This window comes from Zosterops lateralis, assembly GCF_965231275.1.
Source record: "Zosterops lateralis genome assembly, chromosome: 8".
Taxonomy (NCBI): domain Eukaryota; kingdom Metazoa; phylum Chordata; class Aves; order Passeriformes; family Zosteropidae; genus Zosterops; species Zosterops lateralis.
This window is the reverse complement of record NC_139768.1, coordinates 21,370,828-21,390,802: the sequence shown is the minus strand read 5'-3', so window position 1 is coordinate 21,390,802 and position 19,975 is coordinate 21,370,828. Positions and strand designations below refer to the sequence as shown.

At 40.1% G+C, this 19,975-nt stretch overlaps 1 protein-coding gene across 1 annotated transcript in view; it reads left to right on the top strand.

Moving 5' to 3' along the window:
* Positions 1-19,975, top strand: part of GFRA1 (GDNF family receptor alpha 1) — a 132,707-nt gene that overhangs the window by 85,355 nt on the left and 27,377 nt on the right. Inside the window, exon 5 of the mRNA XM_083866133.1 lies at positions 15,089-15,198. Within this exon, the coding sequence (XP_083722259.1) occupies positions 15,089-15,198 (110 nt within the window). The remainder of the gene's footprint in view (positions 1-15,088; positions 15,199-19,975) is intronic.

Sequence of the window (19,975 nt, the reverse complement as noted above, 5' to 3'; positions counted from 1 at the left end):
TCTATGTGTTGCCTTCCTTACACACAGGTCCTGTTAATTAGTACTTACAGTATCTTCACTGTGTTTTCTGTCAAACTGTCGGTGTGTTACAGTGCCAGTGAAACTGAGGAGAGGATTTTCTAGAAAGGCTTCTCCCTGTGATTTGGGTTGTAGTGTTCTGGAATTAACTTGCTAAATTAATGCCAGTATTTCTCTCATGACTGTGTTTTTCTTTGGTCAGCTTTGATCTAATGTTGTCTCAGCAGTTAAGTTTTCAATGGCATTTTGTTAAATTTAACTTCATGAGTCTGGTGTTGCACTTTCTCCATTGTGATGTTGCAGGGGAAAGTTTGGTAAAATCTCTGCCTGAAGCTTCAGCCAACACTGAGATGAAAATAGATTTATTTGTAAATGAACAGTGGCTTCTTTTGCTTTGGAATGTCAAAATTAAAAAGTTTAGGCTCTTCCAAGGCTCAGCAAGACCTGGCTATGAGGGGCAACACTGGTACAAGGGAGTGGGCAGGGAAATGCCTGCAGGGTCTGGGGCAGAGTCAGTATGGGCAGCACTCAGGTCCTGTGGAGGTAAAGCAAGCTTGGTGTGGTGCTGAGAGTCACCTCACGTTGGTGTTACAACCTCCTGGGCTCTCCAAACTGCTGGTGATTTAATGCCTGCTCTCACTGCTGTCATAGAGAGGAGGAATTGGCACCAAAGCTCTCCCAGACTATCAGACAGTGCAAGACATTTTGTCTCTGTGACTTGTGCACTTAAAGGAAATTGGTGAGATTTGTTCCCCTGGTCCTGCAGGAAAACAGGGACTTGGGCAGGGCAGGAAAGGAATGGGAGATCTCCTTGCTATTGTAATTACTGGCACTGATAAATATCACTCCTTATCGTAATTCCAGATAATGTTTAGAACAATTAAAAGCAGTAGTCAGTAGGTGTGTAATTTTAACTCTGATAACTTCTATTTCATGTTGAATTCAGAAGAAGTAAATGGCAGAATAATTTGAAAATATGGTCTACCTACTGTGAAACCAGGTAATTTAGAAGCTGTTATTTGCATGCCTATTACACCTATTAAAGCCTTTTCATAATGCTAGTTTAGACAAGGGGTACAAGTTCTAAAGGTTTTTGGAAAATATGTTCATAAAAAGGTTTATGAATGCTGAGTAAGAAGCATTCATAAACCATTTTATGACCATATTTTCAGAAATGCAAGATTTGACTCTGCCTGTACTCTGTATAAAATATCAGCTGGGCCTGTGTAAACTTTTTAAACATTCAGTTTTTAACACTCTTTAAAAGCTTTATCCTGGTGTATATATCACCAAATCTGTTCTTGAAGCTGAGTTAAGAGCAGCCAAACAATCAGGCCAAACTTCAGGTACTTCTGACAGACATGGCAGGATGCTTTTTTTTTTTTTTTAAATAATTATTTTTATTTATTTATTTATTTATTATATATAAAGAGACCTGAAATGTCAGGAAATGCAAATAAGTTCTGGCTTATGTAAACAGTCCTAATTTTCAACTTCATCAGGATGCTGAATGGTTCACTTACATTATCATTTGTCTGCTGCCTCTGCTTGCATCCCAGTCCGTGTCCAGTTTTGAAACAATTGGAGTCTCTCAGGCATGTCTGTCAATGCCCAGTGAGAAGGAAAGCAAAAAAACCAACAAGAAGCCATTAGAGTTCTTTTCTGTTATGAGCATAAACAAATCTAAGAAAAGTCGATGTACTATGGAAAACTTTTATCAGTGATGTCGTGGAATAGCACAGAACTCTAAAGAACTTCGTGATCTGATCACTTCAGCTAACAGTTAATCTTCAGAAAGCTGACTGGCATATCATCCTGCTGTAAATGCAGGGCAGGGTGCTTCATGTTTGTCACTATCACATTTGACAGTACTGCAAATACTATTCTGCTTGAGTAATGAAAGTGTGAGTCATTAGTTTGGTCTTTTTAATAATCTGTGTCTTGAATTTGCATACTTGGGTTTTTCCCTGAATATGTTCAGAAGACACTGACCAGAATGGTAATGATACAGACACATTATTTATTGAAATAATGCTATCAATCCGTTCATGTGCTGCAAAGATCAAAAAGGAAGGGCAGCATTTTTTTTTTTTTTAATAAAAGAAACTGGTAGGAACATCTTTCTTGTCCTTCACAATAATGATACTCAAAATGGCTGGTCAAATCATTGACACTCATGTTTGAAGCTCAAGTAACCAGAAAGTAGTCCTTAACTAATTTCAGAAGACAGTTGTCTTCCTAATTTTTTGCCTTTAGTCCTACAAAATGTACATATTGCTGTCTGCAGCTGTTTGACACTGAAAAAATTACAAAAATAGGCTTAACATATTTAAATAACTACTTCTTCTGGGATATTGGAAGGATAATAATGAAATACCCAATTAAGTTTCAGTACATGGGTCATCTCCTTGAAAATACAGTGAAAAATGTTTTCAGCACTGTGTGTTCAGAGAACCAAATCTATATAAATGTGCTTCCATTGGTGTGTTCTTACCTCTTGACCAGTTTTTGGTCACCTGTCCTACCCAATCTTAATTTTGTTACAACCACGCATTCAGCTCTGTATGAAGGATGTCTGCTTCTGCAGGTACCAGAACACTCTGTGAAGATATGCAAACATTGTTGTCAGTGCAGAGAGGAATTCATCCCCTGGAAATATTAGAACAGAAGCTCAGCCGTTTGCTGCGTTTCCTGAAAACATCAGAAACTTGCCAGGGAAATAATTTTCCTTTGTGATATTGTGTTGAACATTTTTAATGACAATTTACCTTGGAAAGGGAGACACTGTGTCTTCACTCCTTTTCTGTAAGGCGTGTGAAAATGCCTTATCTAAATCTGCAGGTGCTTTACACCGGGAACCTGTTGGTAAAAGTGGCTTCTCTCTGTGAGTTTTGTGGACTGTTCTGCAGCTAAAGCCCCTGCTGACTGCAAACCCTGCACCCTTGTGCTTCAGCACTGGAGACAAGTTTGTGGTGGGGTGTTTTAAATGTGCAGGCAGCCGTTTTTGTCCTGCTCCAGGATGGGGGGAGCCCAACATCTGTCTCTAGGAGAGAGCAGTCCTCAGTTACAGACTAACAGGAAGCAGTGCCCTGGAGAGATGTGCAGGAAGAGATGGAAGAGAGGAAAAAGAAATTTGCCCTTTTCTTCACATTTTCTGTTTCTTATACTTCTCTTTCATTTTTCTCACTTTTTTCCCTTACTTTTTTTTCCCCCTCCTACCTCTTCCCCTTGCTTAGTCTCCTTTCATCTCCTCTTTCCAGATCTTCCTGCAATTATCTGACTTTCACTGCCTCTCTGACACTTTGAATTCTATTACAGCCACTTATGGTGCCTCCTCACCTGCTTCTCTGCATGTTGTGCTTTTCCTCCCTCAATATCCTGCCATGGTCCAGTGATCATCTGTAATTCAGCAAATGAGAGGGAAAGCAGAGGTGCTGCCTCCCTTTCTGGGCCTTGTCGCTGATATTGGTGACAATTCAGTTGGTCAGATAAAAGCCTGAGAGCTCACTCTCAGCCCGACTCTAGTTTTGCATGTTAAAAGGGCACTTGGTGGGTATTTCTGTGAAGGGCACAGGAGCATTACACAGTTCTGGATAACAGAGCTGGGTTTGAGTCCCTCCGGGGTGTTTATATCAATTTGGCACTTGGAGCACTCTGAGGTGATGGGTGTGCTGTGGTTATGCAAACCAGGACAACAGTAGTTTTTGTAATGCTGTTAAGGACGTCAAGGAAAGGACACTCTTGGTTTCTGGAGAAGTGCAGGGTGTGCCTGCTGTGTGTGTTTGGAGACTGAGTGAGGGAGTGGGTGCAAAACCTCTCTTGCCTGACTCAGCAGGTGTAGGGTGCTTGCAGTGCTGTGGGGTGAGCCTGAACTCTCTGCACCTGCACTCAGGAGAGCTTCTGTGTCTCTTCAATACCAAGTGGGGCAGAAAACATTGTAAGTCTACTTTTTGGCCCATGCCCACAAGCTCACCTCACATAGCCTGAATCTGAAGAGTGATTTTTATACATATATGTATATACAAGCATGTAAATGTATGCATATGTGTCTGTATTGCTAGAGGTTTATTTATTTAAGTGGGGAAAAAAAGACAAAACAGGTATTCATTCATTTTAATGAACTAATAGTGATACCTGGTGACAAAATTCAAAAAATGGGAAAATGGGGTCTGAGGGGAGGTGGGAGGGAAGCTGGTGTACTCTGCAGAGGAAACTTGATGGTGTAGTGGAATATATGTGTGGGGAACTGCTAGCCTGGAAAAAAGTATTAGTGCAGTCTCTGCAAAATAAGCAAAAACCTTTCAAGAAAGGCAAAGTAAAGATAGAAAATGCTGCAATATTATATTCTTCCCTTTCAGTCCTTTACATGATTCATTACTTTGATGTCTTCTGTTAGCAGAGTAAATAGACATAATATTGCTCTCCTTACCCCTCAGAAACAAAGGTAATTTTGAATTTCTTCCATCTGAATAAAACTCAAAATGAATCAAGCAGTTCCTGCTCATACGATATAAAATCCATAAATGCCTTTGGAATCAAAAAAATCCAAACATCCAGAAAACAGGACTGCTTTGTCCCTCTTGAAGTGTGGATGGATCTCATTCTGCAGTGCCCATATCTGCTTGGCTGGCCCTCATTTATACTCTCTCTGGTCAGCTTAGGAGGTGCTTGAAGATAAAAAGCTTGCTGAGTGATTGTCATTTCTCTGAAAGCAGGAGAGACACAAGGATACTAGAATTAGAAAAATGGCTCAGCTTTAGTGCTGCACCCAGCTTTCCCCTTTGCTTTGTGCTGTACCAGTGAAGAGAGTTTGTGCTCCAAGAAGCAGTAACTAGACAGGATTTCATGCTGAGGTCCCTTGTCAGGCAAGCTCAAACTCTACAGGCAGCATCCCTGCAGTCAGGTAGATCCTCTGCTGATCAGGTTAAAAATAACCTGTGGCACTGAATATTCTGTATTTCCTGTCTACAGGCCTGAAGAAGTGAAAGTGGGAATAAAGAGTGCATCTGTGAGCATGCAACAATCACAAACTAAACTTGGATGCCAATGATTCAGGTTTTATAGGCTGTATTTAGATACCCTGCTCCCATGTCAGTCTCTTTCTAGGAAAATGACTCAGTGAGTTGAGTGAGATACTTGTGACCACTACGTTCCAGCTCTAAAAACTTGGGGCATTTGTATCTAAATGTGATCCTTCCAAGAGTCGTTTAGGTTGGAGAAAAACCATTAATAACATCAAGTCCAGCTCTAAACTTGACACTGCCAAGCCCACCACTAAACCATGTCCCCAAGTGCCACATCTAAAGGTCTGATAACTACTTCCAGCGGTGATGACTCCACCACTTCCCTGGGCAGCTGTTCCAATGCTTGAAAACTCGTTCCATTAAGAAAATTTCCTAATATCCAATCTAAACCTTCTCTGGCACGACTTGAGGTCATTTCCTCTCACCCCGTCCCTTACTTGAAAGAAGACCTTGCCACAGCCTCCTCTCAGGTACTTGTAGGGAGTGGTAAGGTCTCCCCTGAGTGATCATTTTGTCTGAAAAGTTGTATTTTGTTAATTTAAGTGGAAAAGAAAAGCTGCCTGTATAATTTAAGGAATAAGAAGACTACAGATTAGGAGCATGAGGCCAGGGAGGGGGTTACAGCAAGGGCTAATGTGACCCATTTTGTTGATTTATCAGGGAGGGGGGAGAGATTAAACTACATATGTTAATTGAGCAGTTTCACATATGTTTAGTCAAAAATATTGAAATCCAGGACAGCTAAATTTGGCATTAAACTTTAACAGAGATCTAAATTTGAAGCTACTCATGTCCTTACAAACACTTAATTGCTTTGCTGGATGGGGTTCCACTAGGAGTACTGCTACTGCTGATTTTTTGAATTGTTGAGAGATTTGAATAGTTGAGAGATTTCTGTAGAAAGGAGTTTAGCATCCGCTGGTTTGATGAGTAGTTTCCACCCCCTGATGTAGTGAAGAAAAGATCTGTTATGTACACCCAGTCATATTTGGCTAACTTGCTGTTTCTGGGGCAAAGAAAGGATGTATATATCACAAAATAGCATTTTCTTTAATAAATCAAAATGCTTTTTTTGTTCACCTCAAGCCATGCATATGCTACAGGCAAGAAGCTGCCTTGTGTTTAATGTAAATAACAGATCTGTTCTATCAAGTCCATTCCCAGTGTACTTCCTCTGACATCAGTGAGTTCTGTGGATTTATTCCAGGGGTGAATTTGGCTTTTCCTGTTCTGTCTAGGTAAATCTTCAGGCAGTGCTAATTAGGAGAATGTCAACTGATTTTATCATTCCATTTTGCTGGACTTTGTAAAGGTTATTTATATCATTCTACATCAGGGCCCCAGTGAGAGAATATTTCTGGTGGCAGTTCATCTATTAAAATAGCTGCAAGAAAATGTAAACACTCAAGCTAAAAATAAAACTTTGTTTCTCAACAGAGCAAGTGACAGCCACATGCATATTTTCAAATTTTAGCATTCTCATGTTTACGGAATAGAAATCACATTGCTTCAATTATGTTAATAAACACTCCCATGTTACTGGAGTAGCTCCTGTTAATTGGAAGCCAGATGTAAATGTAGCAGTGTCTGCAGACTTCCCAGCAGAGGTGGTGGTTGTTTCCCATGCTTTAATGAACTGCTGGCTTTAAAACAAGGGGTTTTCTGGTGTGTGTTTACTGTTGATGATAGATTTTCTGTGTGAGCTGACCGTTACTCTTCTCTAAGATTATTAATAGATGACCTTACATCAAATTATGTGTGCTTACATTATATTTTTTCAAGCACATTCTGTAAACCATTAAAGGAAGCTTTTCTATTGTAAAGCACATACAACTAAGAACTCTGTTAAATTCAAGCTGTATTATTTGAATGTTTAGTTCACTTTCTATTGTTCCAATTCAAGCATAAATCACAGTAGTTGTCCTCTCAGTTATGATGCTCCCTTTGCCAGTTAGTCATTATGGAATGCTTGAGGTGCATCTCAGTAACTGGCCCTCATGCAGCATTGCAAAATATTTTTCAGAATGGACAGTTCATTTCAGAACAACCTCTGCACGTCTGGGTCTGCCACAGGCCGTCAACTCTCAGCTTCACATTTCTTCTTTTGGTCTTGTGTGTTCATGTTTTTTTTGAGACTGAAGTAAAAAAAAAAAAGTGCCCAAGATAGCACATCATCCTTAACTGGTAAAAACGCTTTGTTTTCCAATCTTACACTACAAATCAGTGCTTTCTGTACTATCATTATATATCCATATAACTTTTAAAAGCATGTAAAATGTGCTGAATAAGATCAGTGTTTTCTTGGCTTGCTGCTGCCAGAACTTCTTGACTTGCTGTTTGGTGGGGCTGATTTGTGCGTGAAAAAAAAAAATGGGTGCACATAAAAAGACACTCTACTCTGCTTTTGTCCTGTGTATTTCTGATTTTATATTTGTTCTCTATTTCCAAGGTCAGAGCAGTATTTAGAGTAGCTCCAGGATGGGTTTCAGCCATGCTGGCTGCCCACAGACCCTGCTCAGTTGAGTGCAAGGATATGCTGGACACCCTTTCTTCCCTTGAGCCATCCCTCTGACAAGGGGACATAGAGTTGCTTCCTTCAGGAATGTCACCACAAATGCCACTGAGAGATTTTCTTACACAAAGAGCATCTCTGTATAACCTCAGGAAACCTGGCTTTCCAGTACATCTACCAACAGAAACTTTTCTGGTAAAGAGAGAACTTGTATTGGACTTTTTAGATTATTTTCCATCTCCAAACTCCCATCAGTTTCATGCTTGAGCTAGTAATAGTCTATTATAGTTTATTCGAGTGGTTACAGGGAACATTATTGCCATGGATGTCTTTCTCAGGTACTTGGAAGCACATCCTTTCAGTGTGCACTCACAATATAGTTATTAATAAACACTGAAGCGTCCAGTGGCACGCTCAAGGATTTGCAGTGGCACTACTTTTCCTTGGCTTGCTTTTGAGAGTGACAGTGATTTTCTTAGGTTACCAGCCTGTAATTCAAAGACTTTTCTGCTTGCCCAGCTAATGAAGTGAGAACAATTCTCCCCATAACACAGTCGTTCTTTCCTGAGTAAACATCCTGTCAGGAGACGCTGAGGCTTGGGCATCCTTAAAAATGCTGGTCATTTTAATTAGAAGCTTCAAATTAAACTGCATAAAGGAAATTAAACATAAAGTATACAAATTCATGATAGTTGGAAAGCAGCTGGTGGATTTGTTCATGTTACTGGAGAGCTTTGGTACAGAGACAGGTAGACTAAATAGAAATCTTAGCAGCATCCCCTGATAAAATCACAGGCTGACAATTCAGTCTGTCATTTTGTAGAGAGCTCTGACAGAAGTGTTTTCTTTGCAGCTGAGACGACAGAAACACATTATGAATGCTTAAGGTCGATGCAAGGAAACAGAGCCCTGCAAAACATATTTAATATAGGTTTGATTTCCTGTGGAATGTTTTCCAGATGTTCTCTCAAACAGGCCTCTAAAAAATGATGTGAGGTAATTTTTTTTTTTGCAAACAGAAAGAGAAAATTCTGTTTTGTGTCACAGCATCTGAGAATCACTGTTCTAATTCTTTATTGCATTACCTTGTGCTCAGGATTTTCACCATATTTTTCTAAATTGGTTTTATTACACAAAAGGTCAGTAGTATATAAATATTTATATAACCCAATTTCAAATAAATCATACTTGTTTAGAATCACATTTGGACTTAATAGTTTCCCTTAAACCCAAAGGAGACCTAATATATTAAATTAAAATTACTCTCATGCATGATCTTGAGTCGCTTAGAGGATTTAATTAACATTGATAAACTATGGCATTAGTGTTTTGTTAAGTTCTTTTGATTTTCTGTAGCAGATTCTGTGTAAAAAGATCTAAGTGGTCTCCAGCAGATCACACGAGCAAAGGGAAAGGATAATATTAACAGAAAATGGTATAGAACTTACTTTACTTTCCACAAAATGCAGTAAAAGAGCATGGCTGTAGGGTATTAATTTGTTAATAGAAGAATAGAAAGAATACCATGTTTGTATTTTAATTTTAAAATACAGATATGCATAGGTGGAAATGCTTTTCATTTTGCATGGCTGAATTTAAAATAGTTAGATCTCCATTTTCTGGAGTATTAAATGTCCAGGAGGCCCCTGCTTAAACAAAGAGACTGAGCAGTAACATAAATGCTGGTAAATGTGGTGGGGACAGCAAGCTGGGTCAAGTGTGGGTGCTCCTCTGGAGGGACCAGCCCTGGTGGGCTTTGTGCCTGATGCTCTGAGCAAGAACTCCTGCTGCCAGAAGACATCTCAATGAATCTTGTGTGGTCCCTGGTGTTTGTTCCTGTGTCTAGTTATCCCACAATCCAAATAGGCTGCCTCTGTGTAATTGGGCATTGTCCATATTTTGCTACCAGTCAACAACTCAGTTTTGAGAGGCAAGTTGAATCCAGAATCAAATATTTGCTTGAGTTTAGGCAGCCAGACATCTAAGACAACAAAACAGCAGCAAAAACAGATGAAAACCAGCTTCTTAAGCTTCTTTTAGTTAGTAGCTGGTATTTGGGGTCTAAAACCCTGTATTTGTTTCTGCTGGTGTTGGAAAAGATTTGGATCAGCTCATGTGAGAAAAAGTGCCTTCAATATTCAGGTGCTGGGAGGCAAATGGTTTGCCATCAGAAATTTACTTTTTAACCCTTCCCACACCCCAAAAGGTGCAAATGCTGAGCTGGGTGTCAGGATGCAGCGTGGGATGGGGGCTTCCTGGGGCTCCTGGGGACTCCAGGCAGGACAGAACCTTTCAGGCTGGACTCATCCCGCCACTCCAACTCAGGAGTGGGAAAGTTCTGGGCATGGGGCATCTCTCTGGGGAGAGGGTGGGACATCAGCCCGTGGGCAGACCTGGCTCAGTGGGGCCCATGGCTGGGCAGGAGCATCAGTGACTTCAGGGCCTGCCATTGTTTGAGAAGGTAGCAACCAAACACAAACCAGGGTTTGCATTGGAAAAGTTTAGTGGGGTTGCTGTTTAATAAATCCATGGGAAAGTGACCTCTTAAGTAAAGAATGTCAAAATTTCTAGTTGCTCACAGGTGCTCAACAGTTTGTGTAGATAGCTAAGGAGGTGTAAGATTTAGTAATATTACACAGCTCTAGTGTCCTTTAATGAGAAAAGAATGGATCAAAGCCACTTTACTACGTGCAGGGAGTCAACTCTCACTATGGAGTTCTTGTGAGGCTTTTTTCATCCCACTGGCTGATAGAGTTGCTTACGTAGCCTTTGCCTCATTAGCTCACTGTTTATGAAAGAAAGAGAAAATGAAATGCTCCTCCAGCAGTGAAGCCATTAGCTTGGCCACACACCAACCCTTGCAACCAACTCCTGCATCCCAGCAGAAGCAGCACCACTCTGGCTGTACAGGAGCTGTTTGTAGCCAGAGTAGGATGCTGCAGTTGACCCCCATGAAAGAAGAACAAGTATTTTGACTTGTTTTTTTTCTGTAATGGTGCCATTTATCACTATGACACACATTCATTGACTTAGCCTGGCTTTTTTCAGTGTCGGATTTATACCTCTTCTCTGTTTTGAATATTGATGCAGCACTTCCCTTACGTGACTGCACTGCCAAATGGTGTCTAGACACTGGAGCAGCTCTGACTAATTAGTGTAGTCACCTCAGTCTCTCAGCTCTGGCATTTACGTACTCTTTATGTTACTGCTATAAATAGGTGCCTAAACACCAGCAGCAATGCAAGAAGGGGTGGCAGTGAGCATGTCCAGACTTCACCTGACATCCCTGAGGTGTGGCACTGTTGCTCCCTGCATTCCCAGCAGGGCAGGAGTGGTTGTAACCACTGACTTGAACATCACAACCCTCATGTGGGCAGCCAGCAGGAGACCTGAGGTCAGTGTCTTGCTTGGTGTGAGCATCGCCAGTGCCAAGGCAAGGCTGAGAGACATTTCCTTCCTACAGGGCTCAGCCCTTGTGTACCAACAATACAGGCAAAGAGAGAGAAAAAAAATAGAAATCAACACTTGCCATCCCAGTGATGTGGGTGCTTCGTGATGAGGAATTTGGTTCAGAGTGTTGCTTTCTGATAGGTCATGGTTTGCACCAAATCCAATCTAAAAGTTGTGAAAATTTTATGGAACTTCACAAATTTTTTTCATACTTTTAAATATTGCACCAATGCTAAAGCTGAATTGACCAGCCTTAAAGAGAGGGAACTGATAAATATCAAAAATAACTTCAGGACATCAAAGAACTTTTACAGAATTTTGAGAACAAAAAGTAGTGAAAATCTAATCAATGTTGCCTGTGCAACAGGCTGTGCTAATATAAAATTAAATTGCTTCAAAAATCGTATGCAGATTCAATACAATACTGCTATTAAAAAAGCTTATTTGTAAGCAAAATGTGAAAGTTTTGAATTATCCAACTGAGTATTTGAAGAGCCACTATCATAAGGAGAGCAAATTAACTTTGCTTCCTTTGTATTTTTAACTGTTACAAATTATTTTACTGGTACTGATACAAAGCATTAGAGAATAGCAGGTTTGGGATTTTTTTTCTCTTCCTTTCAGAAAAACTGTTTGTTGTTTGAGCATGTTTTCTTTGAATTTGCTGATGGGATTATTCCTACTTTTCCAGCTAGTGGTATACAAAATGTTTAAAGTAAGCTTTCCAGAACATATGCAGGTTTTCCAGGGCTAAGATAGGACTAATTTAATTTGTGGTTTTGCCCTACAAAGAGATGATTTTTTCCCCTTTTTTTCTCTTCCTGGGAGTAAGATTTCTGAGTAGTACCCCTTATTTATGCAAGAAAAAGGGAACAAATCATAAATGTGGCTGTGCACAATGAGGATTTTGTGACAGAAAAAGAAACCAATAGTTCCTTTTAGATGGTCGTGCTACATGATATGGACAATATAAAACTGCCTGTCTTTTTCCAGCAGTGAGATACCTCTGGGTACACTGCACATGTAAGACTGTGCACACTTGAAGGTACAGGTGGCAAGCTCTGCTTGTTCTCTGGATAACAAAACTGCTCAGAAACCCTCAAGTTGCCCTCTACAAGTTGTCTCCTGCTGAAGGAGCATTAAGGGAAAACTGCATTTTTTTTTTAATAGGACTGCTATTATCAGATTGCTCTGATTCTGCATCCCTAAAAGGAGTGTCTCTTTTACCCAAAACAGTTCTTAATATTCATGTGCAATACTTCAGGATTAATGGTTCTCATTAGGCTAATTTGTCTCTCTCTCTAGATAAACAGCAGTACCACTGTTTTTGGTGTTCACTGATGAGCACACTTTCATCACTGCCAGTCTACTGGAAATGTCTGGAGCTAGATCTTCAGTGGGTGTTAATCAGCAGGTCTTCACTGAAAGTATTGGATTATTTTGTGGCAGATGGAGGTCTTTGTTTTTATTTGCCCACCTTAACTTTATCTCCAGTGCAAATGAATCCACATAAGCATCAGGTGTAGTTAACAGCTCAGGAGAGGGTGAGAGCTTGGATTGTGTGAAGTTTGGATGACTGGCTAGGGAAGGGTTGTGTGATAATATCCAGTAATGCTCAGACCAGAGCTATCTGAACTATATTTGACTTATGAAAACTTAAATGTGCAATGTTGTCACATCATTACTTTTTATGACCACAGAAATTCACATGGAAATCAGGGTGTGTGGAAAAAGGATCAGAAGAGCTATTTTTAGCCTCCTTTAGGGTTCACAACAAATAAGTTCTTTAAGCAGGCTGGGTAGTAAATGACTGGTTTTATTCCATAGTTATCAGTTCTTAAAACCATTTAGAGAAGAGGAATGCATTAAATGATCTCTGGACTGATGCACCTAATAACCTAAGGGAGAACTGGACATTTAAGAATGATGAAATGATTGCAGTAAGTGTTTTCAGGATTATCAAGATGCTGATTGTATAATCCATTGATGAAAAGACTTATTTGTGGTCCCATAAATAACAAAATTTAAGAAGTACAAGAATACTGTGTATGCAGAAGACTTGGCCTTTCTACCATGGCAGAGGTTTTTCACACTAGATAGATGTAACAGGCTCTATTCTGTTCTAAACTTGACTTCATCCAGGTATTAGCAGAATTAGAAAAATCCTTGGAAACTGTCAACTCTCTTTGTTCCAAATTGATCCAAAAGCTGGATTCGAGCCTCTGTCTTAATTATTGACTGGGAGAGGAATCACTGCAGTGACAGAGGGTTTCCTTTCCCAGATTTTCTTCATGGTGCTGCTATTTATCTCTTTCCTTACCTTGGGACCCATTTCTTCTCAGCCTGGTAGGTACAGTATATATTCACCAGCTAAGTAATTTTATGTAAATTTAGAAATACACATATACATATATATATGTATGTATGAAGGATTGCTAGAGAGGTTGACTTTTTAAAGCTATTAAAGGCAACTGGGTACAGATTTCCATCTCAAGGTTAAGTGGTTAAATAAGGCAAGAGAGAGAGTGAAAAGCTTAGGGTTGACTGTGGCTTGGAGGCAGCCATGGACTTGCTGGTGTCAGTACAGTTAGCGAGAGATGGAACTAAAATAAGGCCATGAGAACAGCTCTCATAAATTCAGGTATAGGTTGCATGAAGTTTATTTATAGGATACTTTCTCAAACTAAGCCTCTGAACCTTTTGATGTTTGCCCATCGTTACTTTCAGGCCAATTAATGATGTGTATCTAGTCCCATTCTGGGGAAGGTAAAACAATAAAGCAGAGAAAGATAATTAGTCCCTGGAGCATGTAAACAAATAAAGTAAATCACTTGCAAATCACTTGTTTCTGCTAACTTTTGTGAGGTTGTTGCAAAACTGAAAAAGAGCATTTATATTGCAAATCTACATAGTGCTGGAGCAGTAATGAAAATTCATAGATTTTACTATTCTGATTTTGAGAGGGCTTTGCAAAGATTAAACATCTGATCCTGAGACATTACTGTAGGTTGTCAGAAGCAAAAGAACATTTTTATACCTATTTCACAGAAGAGAAGATTAAAGTAGAGAGGTGATTTTTTTTTTCCCATCGATGACGGTCTAAAAAACACTTTGTAAATAAACAAGAGTCGTTATTCCAAGATTATAAGGCTGAGATGGGCAGGGGGATGACTGTAGAATGTGTGACCTTGACCCATCTCATCAATGCCTTGCAAATTTTACAGACCTGAATGGGAGCATTATGTGCCTTTGAATCACAAATAATCAGAAGAGATCCTGTCTGTTAGTCCTTTTAATTTCCAGCATAGTAGTCGGCAGTTGACCACAATAGAGCTGCACTCCTGGTCTTAAAGAATCTCCTGCATGAAATCAGTGCTCTCCCCTCCTTGGTCATGGGCTGGCTGAGGTGGGTGAAGATAATGTGGCCACTTAGTAGCAGAACTCGATGCAGAGCACAATTTCCTTTCATCCCAGTCCTGGACTCAGGGCTCCAGAGTTTGGATAAATGCACATTTTACAAGAACAAACAGATTCTCAGTACCGTGGCTCTGGGGGTCGTGCCTGCTGCCCCAGCTGGTGCTGCGGGCCAGAGCAGGGCTGAGCTCACTCTCTGGAGACCCAAGACACCACGAAAGCAGGTTCTGCTTCATGTCTTGAAGTAAGAGTCTGGCTTGCTCTGTGAGCACAAACATACAGTTTTGTGTAATCAGTAAAACAGCAGAAACTGTGTTATGAATAAAAGACTCCAGTTAGAGTTCAGATTCAGGCAAAATGACTCCTCATATGATAAAAATCAGTCTTTGTCTTTTTTTCTTGGCATGAAAATGCAGAACATTTCTTTTAGCAAAGGGCAGGCTTTGTTGTTCTGTTCCTTTTTACCGTTTCCTTACACTTTTTTGTTCTGACTTCAAAAATAGATTCTGGAAAGAGATGCATCTTAGAAAGAGACTCTCAATGGCTGAAATGCGTCCAGTATGCATTTAAGTTAAAGAATATTAAGCCTTGTCCAAAAATAGAGAGTGTAAGAGGTAAGAGTGCCTTCAGGCTTGATTTTTAAAGATACGCATTTTTCTTCCCGTTGCAGATCTCGCCTTGCAGATTTCTTCACAAACTGCCAGCCCGAGTCACGCTCTGTTAGTAGCTGTCTGAAGGAGAACTATGCTGACTGCCTGCTCGCTTACTCGGGGCTCATTGGTAAGAGGGCAGGCAAGGGCGGGGGCTTGCTCATGAGAAAAAAAACCCCAAACTGCATTTTGCAGGCCTATGTGAAATAAAAGCTGGAATATAATAGTGTATGATATAGTACTAGGCTGGTTTCTCCACCTAAATGTGATGGCCTTGTTTTGCCTCACAGGGATTCTTGGAGTAAGCTTGTACATTACAGGAAAACTAAGGATGGAAGATGAGGAGGGAAGGGTGCTTGAATTTGAAATAAATGCAAGCCTAAAAAGTAAACCTTATTAAGAGAGTTGAATGTAGACAGGACCAAGGAGTAGGGAGTTAACAAGTGGAAGTGCAGCTTGTTTGATATTGCAGCTGTCATCACAAGTTTGGGTAAACACCTTCAGAGAGAGGTACCTGAACCTGAGGTATGGAACAATAGATCAATCCAGCCTTTTATCGATTCCAGCTGCTGTTATTTCTATGATATTCTCCTGTCCACTCTGAGTGTTTTCAGAGATGAGTTGAGACCAAATCTGAAATCCACTTCCCCAACGTAGTTATTTTTGTTTGTTGTCACCTTCCTGAGTGTCAACAGGCACAGGGATGCCTTTATGGAAGCCAGATTCCACATGCCACACTCAGTATTTGATTCCTGAAAGAGAGGAATCATGTCAAGAAGCTGAATGTGTTATAGAAATACCATAATTGGGCAATAAATAATAAGTGAATGTCAAAACTCTGAAACAAACAAATCTGAAAGGCCACCAGATAAGATGTTTTTAAGCTTACAGCCGGCACCTGCTGCAGTTCAGTAATATCCCCTTCTGCTGGGCATGAAGGTGCCAGCTGAGGCCCTGAAGCTGATCTTGCTTTTAAATAAATGTCTCTGGAGATAAGATTGAAATGAAAATATTTCTAAAATAGGTTGGGTTTGCTGAAAAATGACTGAAAGCTATACTCAGTGGCTTATTGTTACTGTTCTTATTACTCTGGCAGCTAACAAGTGAGGTAGGTCCATGTGGCAATGGGTAAAATGAGATGCGATAGCTTCAAAGGATATTCTGCTACCACTGAAGAGATTAAGACAGTATGCAAAGGGTATAACATCTGAACAGTTATGACAGACTGTCATTGGACTCTGAAACAGAGAATTGAATAGCCTTGAAATCTGATCTTGTCAATGAGATTAAGAAGTCTGGCTGCTGGCAAGGAGTAACTGTTACTAATAGATACTCCTGGGTAAGAGCTGCCAAGTTCTTGCTGGACCTAGAGAATTTTGCTGGCAGTTTTGTTGGTTTCATTTTTCAGTTTAACCCCAAAGATGACCCAGTTCCTCTTGTGAGGTGTTCATGTGTTACTGGGGATGACCATGCAGCAAAATGCTGTCACACATCAGAAATGTGGAATGGATGCCTCAGGAGTTCAAATCAAAAGGAGATACAGTTTTCAAAAGGAAAAATATACATTTTTCTCCCTTCCTGTAAGCCCCCAGAGACATGCAAAAGAGGAACTGACTAGTGTTAGGAGAGTTTTTTGCTTCTTAGTAATAATTCTGTTAAATCAAGAAATTACCAAAACGCTTCTTGTGCTGAAGCAGTAAATTCCTGCTTCTGATATCAATCTGATATGAAAGTGGAGTAAGGCAGAAATCAGCAGTATAACCTTTCAAATGTCTGCTTAAAAGATACAGAACACAAGAAGAAGAGTAAGACTGTGGATAAGAAGCTGCTACAGATCCATTTGTTCATCAGAGCTTCAGGATCTCCATTTAATTAAGATAAAATGTTGTCCATTAAAATAAAATATTATTTTGTTTAGCCATTTCATTAAATGTAGCAAAAATTGCACCTCCACAGAGTTTGCTCAGAAAACTGAGACTTCTCTATGGAAGTGGATGTGAGTCTGTCCTCAAATACAGGATGTAAATGAGAAGTAACTTCATTGAAATTAGTGGAACACCACCTAAAATTAATGACTTTAAATGGAGATAGAGCCAGTCACAATTTTTGTATGAGGTACTTTATCAGTAAAATGGAGAAGAGTCTGTAGAGGCTGCTTTAATGTTTGTATCAGGGTGTTATGTATATAATTCTAAAGATATGTACATTTTACAGGAAGTTGGAAAACCTCAGTTCCTTTAGGCTCCTTGTTGTAGTATAGGGATAAATTGATACTTTTTTTAATTGGCAGAAAATATAAAAAATAATTCATGTACAAGGAGACTGTGGATAGCCATGTTTGAGTCAGTGCTTTGGTTACAGCCTGGCTAAACCATCTGGACCCTCTGCACTCCCACATGAATTAAGTTTTGCTCTAAGTGCTGACTTCAAGATCTGCTTTAACATCCACTTTCTGACACATTTTCCCTTGTCTTGAGCAAAATCCATCCAAGTTCCCTGGTATTCCCAGGAATTCCATGAGAGTTTGTGTGAATAAGCTGGAATTGCTTTGGCCCCAAGAAACTTCAGCTCCTTCTCCTAGACTCACCATCCATCTCCTTTTTAAGTCACCCTAATTTAAGCAACCTCTTTTCTGTGTTCAGGCCAACTCTGCTTTTGTCTGAAATGTATGGATGTCTGGCTGGTGACTTTTGAGACCATCCCAGAGCAGTTTGATACCCAGAGCTCAGAAAGCTGAGTGTGTCCTATTTTGCTGCCATGGTTTCTCTGATCCCTTAGTGTCCATCAGCAGAATTTCCAAGATGCCAGCTAGTGGAGAAGGGGGAAGGGAAAGGCAGGGAAAAAAGAAAATCCACCCCAGGAAACCAAGCATATAATCCGCTTGGGTTCACATCTGCCCCCAGGTTTAAATGACAGACTGATTTTCTACTAGCTGCTCTTTCAGCCACTCTGTTTCTGCTGGATGCACAGTTTGTGTGCTGTATACACACTTCCCTTGTCCTGTCTTTCCTGTATTCATCAACCCTAATTGTACCTTGGTATCTGTTACACTTTTAACCCATCTTAACCCATTTTAATTACCTTATTACCTCTTTGTGATAAGAAAGTCTTACCTCAGTGACCTTTTTAATTTCCTCAGTACCTTTCTGTTTTTTTAACCCTTCACTAAGCATTTGCTAATTAGATTTTTTTTCAGCCTGCTATTTTCTTTCCATTTGCAAAACCCCCTTGATTTTCACTTTCTCACACTTTTTTTCAGATCATGTTGCAAGGCTGAAATAGTGTTCTGAACCATCACATGAATGAGAGGGAGACATTTTAATGTGTTTTATTTTAATTTAACATCATTTCTGTTCTTATTTATCTACTGTCCAGTTTTCATTAACAATGCAAATTATATTTGCCTATTTTACTAAATTCTCTATCTCCATTTAATGAATTTTGAACCATGCTGTTTACTCATGTACTAATCTCATGTAGAATTAGAGCAATTATTAGTGCAACTATCTGTTAAAAGCTGCAGGAAGCCAGAGGACTATATGGGATTATAGTCAAATTAAAGAACATCCCGAAACAAGATAAAAGATGCTTTTTGTGAATTTCACAATGGGACCACATTCATTTTCACATCCATTGCTGTCTTTCTCAGGCCAGCCCTGGTGCCTGCTGTCCTTTGTCTCCCACGTCACACATGAGGCAGTTTGCATGTTGATTTGTTCATTTCCCAGCACTGCCTGGTGACTGAAAGACCATTAGCCATCACTCTGTGATTTGTGTTATTTCTAATGTTCCTTTTTTTAGCTTGATGTTTGATAGCCCTTTCCCGTCTCTTATTGCAGACTGTTGGACCCTGGACCTATGGACCAGATTTTCTCTCCTAGTGTACACTTTGGGTCTCTAACATTTGTCCTTCATCTATTCCATCTTCTTAATGACTGCTTTGATGTTAGTTTTGAGGAGATGTGATCACATTTCCTCACGATATATGACCTGTCCTAGAATTGCAAATTACCAAGTGAGGAACATGTTCCCTGAAGCAGCTGGCAGCTGTTCAGGTCTGGAATATTTTCCCCTTTTTATTTAATTTTTCCCTTTTGGTCAGACAAATAAAATAAAGATTCAAACTTCTCAATCCTTAAGAAAGTTTGAAATATCTGACCTGCTGGGGTAATGCATTCAGTGAGACTACTGGCTTGAGTAAGTGCTTATCATACAGCAGTTTCCTGATCCAGATGAGTGATGAACAGTTGCTGTACATCTTTTAGGACACAAAATGCCTGCCTTGGTCTCATTTCATTCTTGGTTGCCTTGAGTTGGCATATATATGAGAGCATATTTACCCAAGAGTTTGTAACAGAGTTAGAATGACCCTGTTGGGTTGGAAAGTTGTTGACAATGTTTGGGAAATAATCACTGTGCTGAAGAAGTAGTGAGACAGCAGGATTGATAATAATTTATTACCTGCAAAGAATCTGCTGTACCTTTTCATGCATGCTGGTTTTTGCTCTGTTCATCACCATAATCCACTCTGTTGGCGGGTCCCTCATGAGCACCCTGAGGTTAACCCTGCTCCAAGGTGTAGTAGGGCTCCCCTCAGCAGGACCAGCATTCTCCTTGCTCATGAATTTCAGAAATGTTTTTTCAGTCTGGCTGCAGACTTGGAGAGGAGGCACAGGTCTGGGTTCCTGGTTTCAGCCATTTATTTGCAGCAAGAATTAAAATGAGAAAAAAACCACAACCGAGGAAGGAAAATCAGATTTTGAAGTGCAGCTCTAAGGACACAGTCCACGTGTGTTTGATTTGACAGCAAAGCCCTTCAAAGAGGTGCTCACCTTCTCCCAGCCCATCCCTCCCTCTGCCATGGTTTTCTACCTGTCAGTTCTGCTGATGCAGCTCTCTGTGGGAAT